The sequence below is a fragment of the Rhamphochromis longiceps genome, linkage group LG8 (assembly GCF_057381845.1).
Source record: "Rhamphochromis longiceps isolate RC_006_pf linkage group LG8, R_longiceps_female_GT1.1, whole genome shotgun sequence".
NCBI classification, from domain to species: domain Eukaryota; kingdom Metazoa; phylum Chordata; class Actinopteri; order Cichliformes; family Cichlidae; genus Rhamphochromis; species Rhamphochromis longiceps.
In genome coordinates this window covers 12,224,620-12,243,636 of record NC_140564.1, presented here as the reverse complement: position 1 = coordinate 12,243,636, position 19,017 = coordinate 12,224,620, and the positions used below count along the sequence as shown (strand labels likewise).

Here is a 19,017-nt window from a genome sequence, read left to right as displayed (position 1 = left end):
ACAAACAAAAATATAATTTAAATCTCTTTAACGACTTTTTTTCATCCCCACTAACAATGCATGAAATCTGATATAATAATGTTCCCTAATTCTTGAAGTTTTACTACCTGATCTATGATTCTGGTGAGGACCGTCTTGAACCCAGGTCTACCTCCACGGTCTCTGGGAGGGAAGTAGGTGCCTCCAATGAAAGGTCGAAGTTCAGGAGTCAACCACACACTCATAGGCCAACCACCACCTCCACTTGTTGCCTGGAAATAATTCCCAGGCAAAAATTATAAAGGGGCACTAGCAGAGTGAAGCTGAAAGAGATTTTCATGTGAAAATGTAAATGTATACAAACCTGCACAAAGGTCATGTAGACCTTATCCACATCAGGCCTCTCTTCTCTGTCTAGCTTGATGCAGATGAAGTTTTCACTAAGGATTTTGCCAATTTCCTCGTCCTCGAAGGACTCCCTCTCCATAACATGGCACCAATGGCATGTGGAATAGCCCACTGGAGGTCAAGCAAAAGAAAATTCTTAATGTAGTGATCCAGATATCTGTAATCTATGTCTCGGAGATTTTTTTTTAACTCTTACCGGATAAAAAGATGGGTTTGTCTTCATTCTTTGCTTTGTCAAAAGCATCCTTCCCCCATGGATACCTGACCAAAAAAGGAAAAAAGAAAAACAAAACGTGGCATTTGGCCGTGCTTTCAGAAAGTATGTCCATCTGAAGTTTAAAAAGCACTCACCAGTCGACAGGGTTGTGCGCATGTTGTAGCAGGTATGGTGACCTCTCCTTAGCTAACCTGTTGGAGTGTTTGTGAGAAGTGGATGATGGCCCTTCACTCCCTGACGCCATACTCATGAAGACAGATGGACTGGACACACAAGATGCTTATGAATGTGGATCCTGATTCTTATTAGCAAAACAGAGCAATCTTGATGTTGCTGCCTCGGTGTGGGCCCAAATACAGTGACTAAATACCTTACACAATGTTAAGCCAGCCCCAGGATGTCATTGTGTTACCCTTGAGTAATACGATAAAAATACAGCTACAACATTCAGTTCAAATTTCTCTATACATACCCGTTCCTTACAGAAACACTGTCAATACCCTGTGTAGTATATCGACAAAAGAATATATAAAATAATATACTAATATTGATAGGTTAATTTTTTCTAATTACAATTCTTGAGCGTTTCTGGGGCTGTACAAGCTTGTTCAGCAGCTCATTAAAGCTGCAATAGCTGTCAAGCAGCTGTTAGTCCAGACTGGCAGCCGTGGCGAATTCCATTTGAATATTCTCCAATTTATTATGACTTAGCTAAAAAATAAAAGTTCATACCCCGGAAAACGTCAACAAACAGCTTTCACTTTATGAGTCATTTTTGTTGAATTCGGGTGGAAAAGCTGCACATATGTGCGTGATTTTTCACGTGTAACTTAGAAGCACAATGCTAGAATTTTCATCGTTAGCGGAGGGTGGTCGATGAGTTACCAAGAAACCAGCAAGAAAAGCTAACCAGTTAATAGAAACCAAAACATATTGTCAGCCTTTGTACTTACACCGAATTGAAATGCGTGGCATTATGATTTTAATCAAATGTTTGCCCCTACGGGGGAATGTCTCTGGCCACGAGTTAGCCTTAGGGACATATTAATATGAATGATTTTATATGGGAGTATGGTGTGGTTCGACACTCGTTAGTGCTATTGTGCCACAAGCAACAACCGTATCATAATACAACAGGTCGTGACTTTTATGCTAAGCCCGCTATGCTTGCTGTAAAATGTCAAAGCAGTGTTTACGTACAGCTAGCATTAGCTACACATTAGCTGAGGCAGCGTTACCTGAGGTAGCAGGCCGCCCGGGGATGGAGGAGCGGTGACCTGTCGCTTGGTGGGTGGGGAATTTGTCTGAAACACCTTAAGTCACCCTGTGATTTCTGCTGTGGACTATACGCTCCCGAATAAGCTGTAGTTAACACGCATGTAGGTCCCGCGCGGCTATGTTTGGACGCCGACCGACGCCATGCTAGTCTTAACATCCTAATCCACCAAGTGCGTCACTTTAGCAAGCTAACGTTAGCTAGTTTGTGAAGAGACAGCAGTCAAAACTTCCAGGCATGAGTTAAACACTTTTTTTTGCAATACCCTCACTTGACAGATGGAGGCGCGACAACAAAGCAGGAGTGGGGATCACAGGAGATAATGTATTTGTTTTGGTGATACAAAATAAAAATGACAAACTGTGCAGTAACGTCTTCTCCCAAGTTTGTTATTTTCGTAAACGAATTTAAATTAAATATAAAATCTTTACATTACCTAAAGGAAATAAAACACAAATTCTAATATATTATAAACCATCTTCGCATTGCATTGGATATGTGAGATAAAATATATATCTGCACTTTTTTCCTACCTCCTTGTGTATGTGGCTTATAATTTAATATTACACCCTGTTCATATGCTTATTTTTCTACACATTTTTTATTTTATTAATTGTTATTAGTCTTGAATTTATACAACACAAAATGTGTTTGTTTTTGTATTTGACACATTAAATAAAAATTTAAAAACAATTTATTGTTTATTTAAAAAAGCAATACAATACTTATGTACAAGCAAAATATTTAAGCCTCTAGTAACTGTACAATATTTATATCTTTTCAATGAACCGATGAGTTATCTATGGTTTAAAGAATAAAACACACACACACCGTCATATCGTTAGCTTCATAGCATAAGTGCCTAAGTCATTTTTTGGTCAAACTGAGATTTTTGCCTAACTTTACTCCCCTACCACTGCTGCATCATCCTGTCCGTCTGCCTATGTCATTGGCCAATCACAACACTCATAAGAGTCAAAAAACATACTTGCCTAAGTCATTCATTTGACTTAGGCAGTTTTACCATTGGACTTAGGCAGTTTTGCTACAATCAATTTGACTTAGGCAGTTTTGATGTATGCAAAATGGCTGATAAGAAGAAGAGGTTGACCGCAAGTGAAGCCCTTGCTCTTCTTTTTGATTCATTTACATCTGGTAAAAGTTCATATTTTTTTAGTTTTTTGGTCACTAAATGTATTTTCATTCAATCAAAGAGGTTATGACCATGTTAAAAGATTACTTTTTTGTTGCAAACAAAGTATGATGGCTAGCTAACATTAGCGTTAGTAGTGTAGCATTAGCATAGTAATGTAGTACAAGCTAGCAGCTAGCTAACAGCAGCATGCTACCAGAGTAAATCTTTGGCAATTTCAAAGGCAATTTGAGCATTTTCAGCAAGTTTGCAAATTATATTATGTTTCAAACATTTGCTTTTTATTAGGAGGAGAGTCTAAGGACGGGGGACGCCCTGGGTTCATTGTTAATTGTTAAATTGGACTTTATATTGACTGTGTTCAAATGACTGATACTGGTTGAACTCTATTGCCAGTAATATTCATGTAGCCCTTTGAGGCGACTGTTGTTGTGATTTTGGGCTATACAAAAATAAATTGATTTGATTTGATATTAATAGTACAAATTGATTTTTTTTTTTTTTTTACATAGCAGACATTTTGACTACACAAGTAGATTTAGATGTCATCTTGATTTACCATTTTAAGATACTTCAACAGCATTTTATTTTCTGTTGTATCATCAGGAAAGGAAGTTGATGTGAACTTAGAGGAGTTGGTGGATATAGATGAGGGAGAAGGAGGAAATTATGTTGATATGGGGCAACAGACTGATAAGCAGCCAGAGGAAGGAGAGGAAGATGAAGGAGAGGAAAAGAAAGGGGAAGGAGAGGAAGATGAAGGAGAAGAAAAGGAAGGGGAAGGAGAGGAAAAGGAAGGAGAAGGAGAGGAAGATGAAGGAGAGGAAAAGAAAGGGGAAGGAGACGAAGATGAAGGAGAAGAAAAGGAAGGGGAAGGAGAGGAAAAGGAAGGAGAAGGAGAGGAAGATGAAGGAGAGGAAAAGAAAGGGGAAGGAGACGAAGATGAAGGGGAGGAAGAGGAAGGAGGGGAGGTGGAAGCAGAGGAAGAGGAAGCCAGTCCAACCCCCAGCACTTCTGCTGTTCGTCACAAGCGTCCACTGCCCCATACGTGGAAGTAAAATGTCATCAAAGAAAAGCGTCTGAAGGGAGAGAATTACAAGAATACAATGGGACAGGAGAGACCACCAAAGGCCATGGGCCCACCATGCACATCACAGCACTGCTTCAAGTCAACGAAAAGAAGTTGTGAGCTACTGACTGAAGTTGAGAGAAGAGGAATCTTCAACAATTTCTGGTCCATGCCTTCCTGGGAGACACGCAAGGTGTATATCCAGACTGTTGTTGAAAATGTGCCCATAAAACAGAAGAAAGGTGGTGTTGATTCAAGGAGAACAACATCTCTGCTATACCACCTGCAACTCTCAGATAGATGCAAAATACCTGTGTGCAAAAATCTTTTCTGTTCCACACTTGGTATTGCCCTGAGAACCATTGGATCATGGTTAACTGCAGGCATGAAACCCAACACTCATACCCAGCCCAACCCCAAGATCAACAAGACTGGTCCTCATATGCCAATATCAGATGGAGACCAGGCCTTCCTGAAAGAGTGGCTCTCTGGAATACCTACAGTCCCATCCCATTACTGCCGCCAGGTTCCCTCTTATCAGAACAAGAAGTTCCTGGAGCCAGGAACAGTTTTGAGAGAGCTTCACAAGGAATACCAGAATGCTGCCAATGAGAATGGAAAGCGTGCTGTGAGTGAGACATACTTTCGGAAGGTTTTTGGAGAGCAGGATTACTCTGTGTTCATTCCAAAAAAAGACCAATGTGACATCTGTGTAAGCGCCAAGGTAGGAAATACAGATGAGGATGCTCTTGCTACACACTTGAGATTGAAGAGTCAGGCTCAAGCTGAAAAGGCTGCAGACAAAAATGAATCCAGTGACACACTTTCAGTGTGGACAATGGACCTTCAACGCGTTCTTCTTTGCCCCCAGACAAAAGCAAGTACAATGTACTACAAAACTAAATTACAGATGCACAACTTTACCTGCTTCAGCATGAACAACAGAGATGGGTACTGTTATGCTTGGGAAGAACATGAAGGCTCCCTCAGCAGTGAGGTTTTTGCACATCTGCAGTCCAACCACTTTGAGTCTGTCCTACAGGCCAACAGAAACATTGAGAAAGTCATTGTCTGGAGTGATGGCTGCGGGTATCAGAACCGGTGTGCTACCATCAGCAACGCCTACCTTTACCTGGCCATGAAGCATGGTGTCAGCATTGAGCAGAAATTTCTAGTTGCAGGCCACACACAGATGGAGTGTGACTCCATGCACAGTCTAATTGAACGGCGCATTGTGCAAGACGTTTACACTCCACGAGATTACGTTGTCATCTTTGAGGCTGCACGCATTAATCCATCCCCATACAGGGTGACTCAACTATACCACAATGACTTCATGAAGTTATCTGGCACCTATGTCACCAATATTCGACCCGGCAAAAAAGTTGGGGACCCCACAGTCCATGACCTCCGGGCTTTGCAGTACTTGACTGATGGACGGATCAGGTACAAGCTGGATTTTGAATCTGACTGGGAAGACCTGCCTCGGCGCATCAGCATACCCGACAACAAGCCATTCAAGTGGATCCCACTCTTTCCTGCTCAGTTGCCCATCACCCTGAGGAAATACAGTGACTTACAGTCAATGAAAAATGTACTACCAAGAGTGGCCCACAAGTACTATGATGATCTTCCTCATCAGTAGTATACATAGCCTACCAAATAGTACACACACACACACGCACGCACACACACACACACACACACACACGCACGCACACACACACACACCCGCACACGAAGAGAAAGAGAGAGAAGAGAGAGACAAACACACACAGACAGATACAAACACACATAGACACACGCACACCTCTTTTATGAGCCTACAGGCCTCCTCTGCAAATTAATGGGTGGGTGAGGTGAAGTGAGTAAGTCTCCTTACTCTAGCTGCCATTTTGTGATTAAAATTGAAAAGTTACAGTGTGTTATGGTTACATTATAGTATGTCATGTTCATTTTATAGTTTGAAGAAAAACTGCCTAAGTCATAGGCATAATCTGCCTAAGTCACTTTTATTAGACAAAAGAAATGATGTTGGGTTTTGTTCTTTTTCCATACTTTTCCTCACATATACTTAAATGTTCTGTGAAAATATCAATTAAAAATATGCATGTGATATTTAGAAAATTAGTTTTTTCTTGTTTTCCGAAAACACAAAAAAATGACTTATGCAATTATGCTATCAAGCTAACGATATTCAAACTAAAGAAACACAATACTTTTTCAGTTATGGTTTCATTAGTGCAGAATTGAGCTCAACAACTGTTGACACAAAGTCCTTGCGAGTTGCCAAGTCTGAGGCAACGATGTTCACACCTGATTGCTGCTTCAGCCATTTCAGGAGCTTAGGCAGACCCCTCCTAATAACGTTGGGGAAACTGTCGCAGAGACGAAGGATGTAGATGAGTATCCTATGATCTGCTGGAAGAGTCATGTTCAAACCACATACAAAGAAATCTGTGGGGAACAAGTTGAAGCTTAGTAATTATCTCAAATTATATTGTGTATAACCTGGCTGTTTAAAACTTTTTTCTCTCTGAATAGATGTTATTTTGGATATTTACATCCCAAGTAATATTGTTTTTTGATCACCAAAGATGAATGTCTTGCTGTCTATAACTTGCTGTCTATAACATGGCATAGTTGAGAAAACTCACAATTGGAAGTCTTTTCCTTTCCCAAGGCTTCAGATATTTTTGATTTAACTTGTGCACGGTCCATGCTATTGGCGTAGTAATAAGTTATTTTTTTCCACATTTCAGGATGGTAGTTTGCTGGATAGTCATATGAAACTATGACATTTTTGCCTTGGTCCCAGCAGTTCTGCAGTGTGGGGATGCCCTGTTGTAAGATAATGAATATCTTATTTTGAAACTATAAGCAAAGGTTACAGTAAGTACTTCAATAATGAGACTTATTTGACCTACTGATCTAAGAATAAATGAATACATTTTTTTAAAAAGAAGAAAAACTGTACACTACCGGGGGGACGAGTGTGCTTCCAAACATGGTCTTAATGAAGCCGATAAGATGGTTGTGAAGTTTATCTTTAATGTTTTTCTCAAAACCATTGAAGTTTGAAAAAGCCAGGATGATGACTTCTTTAGGATGGGCCACTGTCCAGGCATATATTTCCCCGAGAACAGTCTGAACTCAATGGGAAAATTAGCTGGCATTAGATAAAAGAAATCTTCTTTATAGGGTTCCTTCATGACACAGTAAGTGAGCACATGTGTTATAAATCACATTAACTAAGGCTAATTACCAAAATAGAACAGACACTTCATAAAGGAAATCAGTAACACCTGTGTTTATTTACCTTTGGTCATATTTTAAAACTTGAACTAGTTTTAAAACAGGTCTTGCCTAAAGCTTAGTAAAGGTCTTCTTAAGTTAAAAAAAATCTGCTAAAAGTTCAGTTATTTTTATATCAAAAAATTTGATATTTTAGTCTTGTACTTTGGTATATATAGTCTTGTACTTTTACATAATATGCTTATTATTACCTCAACATCAGTGCTTGTGTACAGCCCATGGTAAAAGTAAAGCCTAGTGGGATGGTGGTCATTACGTTTGCGAGCGATCCTCAAGTCAAAGTAGCGAACTCCTGCTTCCAGTTGCATTGTGATGTTGTATTCCTGTGATAAAAACCAACATCAGTCAAACATTCCATTCTCTGTTTGTTACGTTCACCTATAAATTTGATAGCGGCAGGTCAGAAACTCCCCTTACCTGGGTCATTCCCCATGTTCGTACTATTCTGCGTAAGCAATAAATCCAGCTGAATCGTTTTAGATTGTCAGGCTCTATAATAGCAGAGCTGGCATCCAAATCATAACTCACAGAGTCATGGCTTCCTACGAATGAAACACACAAATGCCTTACCAATGTTGTTTTAAAATGCTGTACAGATTTGGGAGTTGTTTTTTTATGGTGTATTTATGGGATTTTTTTTCTCATGTAGCTCTATAGTCCTCTTTTAAATGTAATGTGTATGGGCACAAATTATGGTCATAAATATTTTGTACTTGTAAATCAGGATTTGTATGTGTAAAAAGAATTTGTGTGTGCATAAAAACATTTGTGTGTGGACTTAGCCAAAACATACAAGTGAAACTCTGCACTCAAGTTTCAAGTTACTAGTACAAATTTTGACCCTAGTTTTCTTCCTTTCATCTGATTGGTCATTGTCATGTCAATCACAAATTTAACAATCCAATCAGAGAACAGATGGGTTTGGCTGTGGAGGGGCGCTTTTTTGAACTGCAGGTCCTTGAAGGGTAATACAGTTTGAAGCTGGAAGATCTCTATATAAATATCCGATAGAAACTAGGTCCCCTAAATTTCAGTAGCTGTTGAAAGGATAAAGTTGTGGTATATCAGTGGTTAGAAATACCATTATTACTTTAAAGGTTAAAGGTTAATTAAAGGTCCTTTCACATTGGATGCATGTGCTGCTAATGCTAGCTGCTAACTAAAAGCCAAGGATCCAAAATTTGTTGCGCTGGCTGCTGAGCTCTGTGGGGTTTTGCGGCAGCTCTACCTGTACTAGATGCACCTGCTCCTTGTCGTTTCTATCTCTGACTTTATGTCCTCTACAAGAGTTTCTGTTTTTTTTTTATCTTCAAATGTTCAATAGAAACATGTAACGCTAATTCATAACGAAGAAAGCTTTGTAACTATCCCCACTAGTGAAGACTGTCATTTCCACAACACTGCCATTTGGGTACAGTCTCCGCACTAGCCAAGTACAACTACTGTATTTCTTGCAAATAATTAACAAATTAATTAACAAATGCAGCAGAAACCACAACCTTTTTCATTCATTTTGTTTGTTTGAATTCTGACTGAATAAATGCTACCACTAAATGCTATTGGAGGTGCCCCAAAAAAATCTGCAGTGTAGATTGCAGAAAAGTATTTCTGTTAACAAAATGGTCCGATTTGACACACTGTACATGCTGTGTTTGATGTTGGACACAGTTGCACTGTATACATTTACCTGGTATGGCTAGTTTGAAGAGAGGAATTGTCCAAAGTTCAGATGGTAGTTGTGACATCCAGTCAGTGTAGTTCGCGATCTTTATATTCCCTTTCTTTGCAGACATCTACACAAAACATTTTTAAACTTACGGGAGAGTCTCTTAGAAATTCAGTGGTTCTAGGCAACAGTGAACACATTAAGCACAAACATAAAGGTCACAAGTTTTAAGAATTAACACTTACCCTGCCAAAGTCATGCACCAGCTGTAGTTTACTTCGTTATTCCTTCAGATTTGACAGTGTACACAAACTGACACAGTCAGACAATCAGAGGCTTAGCTTTGTCACTGCTCCTCAGAAGGACTTCATTGTTATGTTGTAAGAGTTAAAACGTCAGCTGTCTTACCGGTTTTGCAAGGATGCAATCAAAACAAGGAATGTTTGATCAACAAGATATAACGCCCCAATGAAGCTTCCTCATACCCTCAGTATTCACTAGGAAAAAAACAAAGGCTTTCACTACACTTTTAATTCTGATATTAGTGCAGACTTCAGTAGTGGATTTCAGTCTGCACTCAAAAAAGTAAACTAAGGCACTTGTTTGATGAGTTCGTTGATAAGTTTAACCGATGTCTCTAGCAATAAGATCTCTGGAAATTATTGAGAAAAAAACCAAGGGCTGAAACACTTTTTTGTACTAAAAAGGTTTGCAGGGTGCATATTTATCAAGAGTACCATTACAAACTGTTCAGAAAAGAGATCATTACCTGCAGGACAGACATCAGTAACAATATTTAAATTTTTTTGATAGACATGCTGAAGTGACGAAGGAAGCCTGAAAAGAATCTTTGATACAAATCAGTACTCTGTCTCCTTTGGTTTTCCTGTCAGTTTGACAAATGCCGCCCAATGTTATGTCCAAATCGGAGAGATTTTTGTTTAGCTAGACTACAGCAAGGACAAAAATATTGAAACAGCATTCACACATTATTAAATGTAATAATCCTTTTCTATTTTTTGAAATCATGTAGGCAAATTATTTCAGTAGGGCTGCTTGGCACTTGTTGTCTCAGCAGGCTGTTTATTGATCTTTATGAGAATATCTGAATTATTTTAGCTAGACAGGCAGGCAAATGGCCTGTTATTGCCATTAATTTGATCTATATATGTCTAAATATTTGCTGAACACTGCTAAGAAAAACTATATTAGAGAGAAAACCTAGTCTTACCTAAACTATTTCTTGGAGAAGTAGCACTGTTTTTTCTTTAGCTTCAGAGAGCTACTCCTTGAAGCTTCTGCCTCCCTCTCATTCACACACGTTCTGTCTTGCTTCTATTGACTTTCATTCCTCTTCTCACCAGAGCATGCCTCCATCTCTCCAGGCTCAGCATTATGATCTTCATAATGCCGTCTGCAAACAGTATAGTTTACAGAGACTTCTGCCTGATTTCATCAGTCAACCTGTTGCTACTGTAAAGGCTCAGAGCAGATCCCTGATGTTGTCCCACACCGCCTTAAATCCATCTCTCTCTGACCGAGATCACTGTCTTGTTAACACTGAAAGTCTTATGCCACCCTCACATATAGTGCTTCTCTGCCACTCCTGACTTTCTCGTGCAATACCACAGTTTTGCCGTTGACACCCTATCATATGCTTTCCCTGAATAACAAAAGACTTAGTGCAACTCCTCCTGACCTTCTCTATACTTCTCCATCAACACTCTCAAAGCTAACATCACATCTGTAGTGCTCATTCTAGGCATGAAGCCGTACCGTTGCTCACTGATGGCCACCTCTGTTCTTAAAAAGAGAAACTAGCTGTCAACAGGGTTAAACCACTGAGGAGGAGGCCATTCTTAAAATGTATTCAAACATTAATTTCCACTCTTGTAAATTACAAAGTGAACTCATGCGTAATAAATCACATATTTTCTCTTGTCTGTACACAGATTGTTCTCTGCGACATTCTTAAGCCATCTGGTTTGACGAGTAGTCTAGCCTACTGTTGACATGACTCACCTTAACTTGTGCTACCGGTAGATCATGTTTTTAGCATCCACAGCTATCAGATTGGTACATATGGGCAAAGTAGTTACTGTTTTGTGTAATGTATTGTGTTGTAGGCTACAGATTTATTGTAAAGGAAACAGGTTGGAGGAGAGATACACCGGAGCCCTATAAACACTGTTTATGGAGTAATCAAGTTAAGATAAAGTTATTCTGTTAAATGTAAGTTTTGCATAGAGGGGTTACTATTTGGGAAGCATTTTAGATGAGGTGTTAGCAGCCTATAAAAGACAGATTTGAAATGCTTTGTTCTATATGAACAATGACCACAAAACAGAAACAAAATATTTATTTAACTTTTTTTTATTAGACTTTTGATGTTGCAAAGCCGACTATAACACAAAAATTTATAGGCTTTTCAAGGACTTGACTTCAGGTTGATTATCTAGCCTTGGCCAGACCCAACATATTCTGGCCTCTTTTGTAGATTGAATAATACTGTTTGAGGAAGACATCACTCAGGGTCCACATGTTGCCACCTGTAGCACCGAAGCCTTAGCCTAAACACTACCATTTGCAACATCCACATGTAATTGATTAAAAATATTTACTTTGTTTTCTGTTTTTTTTTCTGTGTACTTTTACTTAGAAACTGTGATCACACTGATCACACATAAATTATTGCAAAGCTCTGCATACCAATAATGTGAATGCTGAAAGAGCATTTGGGTCTTTGGGTTGTGGTGGAGTAAGATATTTACATCATGGTAGCTGAAACGTGCAGCAAATGTGTGATGCTGTCAATATGGTAAGGTAAGCTTGGTAAGCAAGCTGCCCCAGTCTAAGTTTACTCCTAATGGGTAATTGCTGAGTGATCGGAGGGTGAAATTAATGCCTTTGCATGCTATTATTAGCATTTTACTCCCTAATATGTCTCCCAGAGCTGATAGTATGACATTCATATTCATTAAAGAAGGTCATCATTTATGAGTTGATATCATTCACCCCCAAAATTTTGTTTTGGAGACACATGTTTTTCACACAACAATTACAATACCAGTTGGAAACAACTGCACTGTTATTATTTACTCAGCATGGCTAGTTTAAACAGAGGAAGATGGCCTTTGTGACAATCCGCCATTGAAGCATTTATTTTCCCTTTGCCTTTTTCTGCATAGATCTATAAAAAACATTTTTAGTCTCTTATAAATTCAGTGACATTAAGCAAAAATGAACAAATTAAGCTCAGGCATAAAAGTCAAAAGTGTTTGGGAATAGCACTTACCCTGCCAAAGTAATGCTCCACTTGTAGCTTAAATCTTTATCACTTTAGATTTGAGAGTGTACATGAACTGACACAGTCAACCAACTGAAGATTAGTTATTGCTCCCCAGGAGCACCTCATTTATATGCTTTGAGGGGGATAACGTCAGCTGTCTTTCAAGTTTTGTTGTGAAGCAATCTGAAAGAGGAATCTGGTAAAATCTCCTTATGCCATCATTATTCATTAGAAAATACAATGAGATCACAAATGCTTTCAACACACTTTTAACTCTCTGACTGGAGTGGACAAAAAGCCATAAATCAGTGGTTCATAAACGGTCTCTTGAATGCCGCTCTGCAGAAGCCCAAAACAATCTGAAGCGGTCGTCAACAATAAATTATGATCTACACTGAATTTGACTCTTAATAGATTTTTATATAACCATGAGCCCATTCTTAAATCCATAATTAGTGTTTTTATATAATTATGTGCCCCCAAAATATTAAACACCTTAGTTACACCACGGATGACTTCATCCTAGATCCTAAATCAGGCACACAGATCATGTTTGTGAGTTTCGTTCTCTTTCGACAAATACAATAAGAATAAACAAAAACAAATTTGTTCCTACAGACATGTGAAAACAGCACCGCGGTCAGTGGTTTCATACACAGTAACCTGCATGTCAAAGTGTTCTTGGGCAAGAAGCTGAACCCTGAATTTATCCAGATGGATCCACTGGAGTGCGGGTGTGTGAGTGTTGTGTTTAAAGTGCTTAGACATTTAAAAAAAAAAATACTTGTATAGATGTGTGTGAGTGAGGCTTGTAGTAAGGAAAGCACTTTGAGTCCTCACATTAGTAGAAAATGTGTACAGTGGCTTGCAAAAGTATTCTACCCCCTTGAACTTTCCCACATTTTGTCACATTACAGCCACAAACATTAATCAAGTTTTTGGATTCCACGTGAAAGACCAACACAAAGTGGTGTACACGTGAGAAGTGGAACGAAATCACACATGATTCCAAACATTTTTTACACTTAAACTAAAAAGTGGGGTGTGCGTAATTATTCAGCCCCCCCCCCCCCCCCCCCCCCCCATTAGATTACACACAGGGGTGCAGAATTATTAGGCAAATGAGTATTTTGTCCACATCATCCTCTTCATGCATGTTGTCTTACTCCAAGCTGTATAGGCTCGAAAGCCTACTACCAATTAAGCATATTAGGTGATGTGCATCTCTGTAACTGATTAAATGAGAGTGAGTCTTGATGGGCCAGATGGATGGGCCCGTGGCTGGATTGGTAAAGGGCAGAGAGCTCCAGTCCGACTCAGACGCCAGCAAGGTGGAGGTGGAGTACTGGTTTGGGCTGGTATCATCAAAGATGAGCTTGTGGGGCCTTTTCGGGTGGAGGATGGAGTCAAGCTCAACTCCCAGTCCTACTGCCAGTTTCTGGAAGACACCTTCTTCAAGCAGTGGTACAGGAAGAAGTCTGCATCCTTCAAGAAAAACATGATTTTCATGCAGGACAATGCTCCATCACACGCGTCCAAGTACTCCACAGCGTGGCTGGCAAGAAAGGGTATAAAAGAAGAAAAACTAATGACATGGTCTCCTTGTTCACCTGATCTGAACCCCATTGAGAACCTGTGGTCCATCATCAAATGTGAGATTTACAAGGAGGGAAAACAGTACACCTCTCTGAACAGTGTCTGGGAGGCTGTGGTTGCTGCTGCACGCAATGTTGATGGTGAACAGATCAAAACACTGACAGAATCCATGGATGGCAGGCTTTTGAGTGTCCTTGCAAAGAAAGGTGGCTATATTGGTCGCTGATTTGTTTTTGTTTTGTTTTTGAATGTCAGAAATGTATATTTGTGAATGTGGAGATGTTATATTGGTGTCACTGGTAAAAATCAATAATTGAAATGGGTATATATTTGTTTTTTGTTAAGTTGCCTAATAATTATGCACAGTAATAGTCACCTGCACACACAGATATCCCCCTAAAATAGCTAAAACTAAAAACAAACTAAAAACTACTTCCAAAAACATTCAGCTTTGATATTGATGAGTTTTGGGGTTCATTGAGAACATGGTTGTTGTTCAATAATAACATTATTCCTCAAAAATACAACTTGCCTAATAATTCTGCACTCCCTGTAGTAGGGTTGGCCAAACAAAACTGGACCTCCTGAAAGGATACAGGCAGGTGCCTCATTTCCCATTATACATCTGAAATATCTTTCTTTGTGACGCCTGATCACCTACTACAGTATACTGTAAAGCCTTTAAGAGTCACTATCCAAAGGCTAATCAATACTGCACTGTCTAGTGCCTAGGCATAACAATATTACCACTGGTCAGGTCAGGGCTGTTTTGGTAGCAAAAGAGGGACAAAGAAAAATATTAAGCAGGTCGTCAAAACGGTTTGCCTGATCAATGTACTTAACTGTGACACTGTGACTTATTCTTCAGCATGGTGAGATTACACAGATTTTGCAGGAATTTTTTGATAGATGTGAAAGTGCATGTTAAATGTGAGTTTGGCAAGGGTGTTGTCACCTATTTAGGGAAACAATGAGGGCATGGGCATGTGTGTGCCTTGCTGGCCAAGGTTCAGGCCATTCTGGACTTTTCTGTGCCCAACACATGATGTTAACTCTGCTAGTTTCTAGGCATGTCTGGATACTATTTCTGCAAGGACTTTGTGAATGTGGTTGTGCTTTTGACTGATTTTCAAGCCCTGACAACCCTTTTGTGTGGACTTCTGAGTGTTGGGATTAATTTAATTCAGCCAAGCATCTTCTATGCAGTGTCCCAGTGCTGGCTGCCACTGATTATGCTTGTGCTTGTGTTAAACTAAAGGTTGATGTCAGTTGTTGTTTCATAACTTTGGCAGTGTTACCTTAATATTGATTACTGTGTTGTAGGCTAAGATTTATTTTATTTATATACATATTTTATACGTGACTATTATCTGTTAAGTAAATAAAAGAAGAAAGCAGTTTTGGATTCAACCAATTCTCAAGAATAGAAGCAGCAGGGAGAATTTTATGGTTTCATCCATGGTTTCATGTGTGTGACATTTTAAGATTTCAGTGGGGCAGTTTGGTACCAGAGAAGGTATACAAATAATTTCAGAGAGCCAACTGACCCAGAACAGCATGTAGCTGTGTATATCATATATAACAGTGCACATATTGAGCCACAAGCACACTTGTTGCCAAATGCAGTGGTCTGTTTGGTCAGATTCAAATCTAACTTGATTGAATAAATAAATAATGCGAATTTGTACATCACACCACTGAAGAAAAAAAGATGCCCAGTGTTAGACTAAAGTTTGCTATTTACCAAAGATTTTGGCTTTGATTTTGGTTTGTACAACCTAAACACTCAGTAAATGCCTAATAACAGATGCAATAAATGTGATACCTTAAACACGTGCTGCACTGTACTGGATGAAATGAACTACTGCAATACTACAAAAGCTACAAGTGTGAAAAAGTTGGCTACTACTGTTTGTACAACAACACACTTTCCACATTGTTTGTCTGCTTGCCTTTACCCCACTGGGCCTGACTTGTAACTGAGAGCGAAATTTAAAAATGACCAGTAGGTGGCAGCAAACGTTAAGAATCTATCTACTTTATCTACTGTTATTAGCTTTTATAATTAATAATGGGTTTTTTATGTCTTGAATTGACACAGCTCATGGTTTATTGAACATTTTATTGATTACATTACATAGTAAACAATAAAACCTACAATCATACATCCTGCAGTAATACGAGATTAATTATGACTAATTAACAGCCTGACCTGACATCATTTGACTGAGCCACACCCAATCCGAACAACAACAAAACACTCACTGGCATGAAAAAGAAGCACTGACCATGAAGTCCTTGTCCATATAGGGCAGGATATTTTTGTCTCTGTTATTGATCCGTTTTTGGTCATTTTTTTCTTCATCCCTACCTATCAAATCAACATTACCAGCACCAAAATCCCCACAAAATAATAGATCCTTAATTAATTATGTTAAGTTTGATATTCATAGCTATTTTGTGACATTTTACATTAGAATTTGTTTTTATCAACAATCCTGTTTATCTTACCTCTTTGTGTTTCTACCGGGACACACTTTCTGCATCCTTGCCTTTATGATTTAGTCCACTGGGCCTGACATGTAACTGAGAAAGAAACTAGCCAGATGATATCAGCAAACAATATGAGCATTCACTTAGATTTAAGTTTTTAATGGTTTAACTATTATCACCTTCTTAATTTATAACCATTTTCTAAATTAAGAACTTGCTTTTACTACATAGCTCATAGTTTATTGTTTATTTAACTGTATGTATCTAATTTAATACATCCATATGATTTTAATGACTAAAACCTCAAGTTCTATATATAAACTGTAGGTTTCATGCATTTCAATGCATCATAAAAAACTTACAGAATAAGTATATGAAAATTATTATAATTATTCTTATGTAATTATACCACTCAGTTGGTGACTGTGTGGGGATGGCTGGTTATGGTGCACCTGAGTTTATGCTTGGTATTCCATATGATGAAGCAATTGACATGTGGTCTCTGGGGCTGGTAGCTGTGGAGCTTTCTATAGAGGTGCCACTCTGCCCTGGGGATATGGATTATGATGTTTTGAAATTTATCATAGACATCAGGGTCAGCCACCAGATTATGTTCTGGACTCCGGCTTGTGCACTGATGACTATTTCATAGAAGACAACTACAACGAACAGCACTGGACATTTAAGAGTGAAAAACAATTTCAATACGAGACAAGATTACAATCCCAGAATACTCGATATATAAAACGTAAGTGTATTGATAACCTTGAACAACTACTGAAAATGTTCAACATTTATTTGTCAGCCTAGTTAAACAGATGTTGGCCTTGGATGCAAACCAGCACATAACACCCTCAGAGGTTCTCCAGGATCCCTTTTAGACCCTGGCCTCTCTGCGAGTTCCCCCTGCACTGACATGAGTAGCACAGGGGGAAAAACTTTGTGGTCTTTCAGCAGCCTTCAAGCTGGAAAAGAGAAAGACCACAAAAATCAATCTCAAGCACAGTTTCTTTTACCCCAGATAAAAGTGAAAAACACACAAATAGGGGTTGGAAAAGGCAACTAACAGCAAATTACACTCCAAAGATTAATTAACCTGCTTTGGCTGTTTGTTTGTTTTTTAATTTTCACCCCCCAAAAAATAACAACAACAACAAACAACAATGAATATGGTCTTGAACTTGGGCACAATTTTTCTTAACATGCATTTAGTAATCTCTATGTCAAGTTCTTACTAATATTCAAAGCGGAGCAGCAGACACCTTACCATCACATTAGTCCTTCAGTCAGACTCACACCACCATGTTCACACTGATAAATTCGATGCAAATTGGAAATAAATTGGATATTAATTAATAAACCTGCTTTAAGCATCATATAATTATTGTTTGTAATTCTTTATAAATATATAAATAGTGCTAGGGCCCAGAATGCAGCTAAATCTATTTTTGGTTAGTATGTTTAGTTATTTTATTTTAAAATATAACATTTTTTAAGACTATTGTTGGTTTTAATCTAGTTTAAACCAAACCAGCCAATCAGAATTTTTGCATCCAAGTATGTGATTGGTTGGTTTTGTGGCACACTTATAACGGTGTACAGAGAGTTGAGTGTGCATGAAGCACAGATGTTGTGAGCGCGAACGACACACTGAGAGCAGGTCCGCAGCTGTCTGTCAGCACACAGAGCAGAGATCTGAGGAAGAGCAAATGCGAACAAATGAGCGAGAGGGGCTGTAATTATGTGTGCATATGAATAATAGCAAACACTGAAATATATGTCTTGCACATAAGAATGAATTTTGTTCGCTCAAATTAAAATTCTCTTCACTCAAAATAATTTTCTCATCAAAATGCAAAAATTGTGCTCGCATTTTTTTTTAACATGCGCTCAGAATAGAGGCACAAAAATAACACCATAGACTTCAAAGCATTTAACACTAAAACTGCCAAGAGGGTCTTATATTGCATGTTTTCTCTCATTTTAAAAGATGAAAATTAATGTAATTATTTTACAAATGAAAAAATGTTATTAAAGGTAACAAATCACATTCTAACTCCAGTACAAACAGATTGTTTGCTGAAGTGGACAAAGTTTGCCAACTTTAATACTCTCCTTGACTTGTACTACTGGAGTATCATTTTTAATACATTCACATGTATCCCACTGACACACGTGACACAAAGTATTTGCTGTCTCATAACTTCAGCTGTGTTGCTTGATGTTGGAGAGATACACTGGAGGCCTATGCACACTGTTTATGGGGCAGTCTGGTTAAGACAGTGTTATTCTGTGATATGTAAGTTTTGTATTGTAGAGTTGTTGAACTGTGTGTTTTTATTTAATTATCATATCAAATTAGATGTTATCAGCCTACAAATGGGAGATTTGAAATGCTTTGTTCTTCATGAATAAGGAAAAAACAAACAAATACAAAAAAAACAAAGACAAAATTGTTTTAACTTTTTAAAAACTTGATTTATTTATTAGACTTTTGATGTTACAAAGCTGACTATAACACAAAGATGTATGTTGAAGGACTTGACTTCAGGTTGA

General features: G+C 38.4%; 2 protein-coding genes across 3 annotated transcripts in view; both read right to left on the bottom strand.

Annotated features, from left to right (window-relative positions):
- The window catches only part of spata20 (spermatogenesis associated 20), an 82,615-nt gene extending 80,470 nt beyond the window's left edge, over window positions 1-2,145 (bottom strand). Inside the window, exons 1-5 of the mRNA XM_085415755.1 lie at window positions 1,843-2,145; window positions 739-867; window positions 584-648; window positions 344-498; window positions 108-251 (exon numbers count right to left, since the gene is read on the bottom strand). Of these exons, the coding sequence (XP_085271881.1) occupies window positions 108-251; window positions 344-498; window positions 584-648; window positions 739-867; window positions 1,843-2,039 (690 nt within the window). The 5' untranslated portion in view covers window positions 2,040-2,145. The remainder of the gene's footprint in view (window positions 1-107; window positions 252-343; window positions 499-583; window positions 649-738; window positions 868-1,842) is intronic.
- A 252-nt stretch (window positions 2,146-2,397) lies between these two features.
- LOC146663160 (PI-PLC X domain-containing protein 1-like) lies at window positions 2,398-9,448 on the bottom strand. Of its 2 annotated transcripts, XM_085415757.1 has the most exons (8): window positions 9,329-9,448; window positions 9,105-9,210; window positions 7,835-7,959; window positions 7,609-7,740; window positions 7,085-7,249; window positions 6,760-6,943; window positions 6,306-6,559; window positions 2,398-2,725 (listed from the first exon to the last, which is right to left on the bottom strand). In XM_085415757.1, the coding sequence occupies exons 2-7, from the start codon at window positions 9,208-9,210 to the stop codon at window positions 6,330-6,332; spliced, it is 942 nt and encodes a 313-aa protein (XP_085271883.1). In that variant the 5' UTR covers window positions 9,329-9,448; the 3' UTR covers window positions 2,398-2,725; window positions 6,306-6,329. The 2 variants fall into 2 exon arrangements, with proteins under 2 accessions (XP_085271883.1, XP_085271882.1); XM_085415756.1 differs by lacking the exon at window positions 2,398-2,725 and having other exon boundaries at window positions 6,302-6,559.
- Window positions 9,449-19,017: the final 9,569 nt, after the last annotated feature.

What these genes read in the sequence shown, in the direction of transcription:
- LOC146663160 (XM_085415757.1), bottom strand. Translation starts at nt 9,210, where the DNA reads ATGTCTGCAAAGAAAGGGAATATAAAGATCGCGAACTACACTGACTGG. An exon ending in GAACATGGGGAATGACCCAG is followed by an intron (nt 7,741 to 7,834) that starts GTAAGGGGAGTT and finishes TTTTTATCACAG; the next exon opens with GAATACAACATCACAATGCA. An exon ending in ACACAAGCACTGATGTTGAG is followed by an intron (nt 7,250 to 7,608) that starts GTAATAATAAGC and finishes CATTGAGTTCAG; the next exon opens with ACTGTTCTCGGGGAAATATA.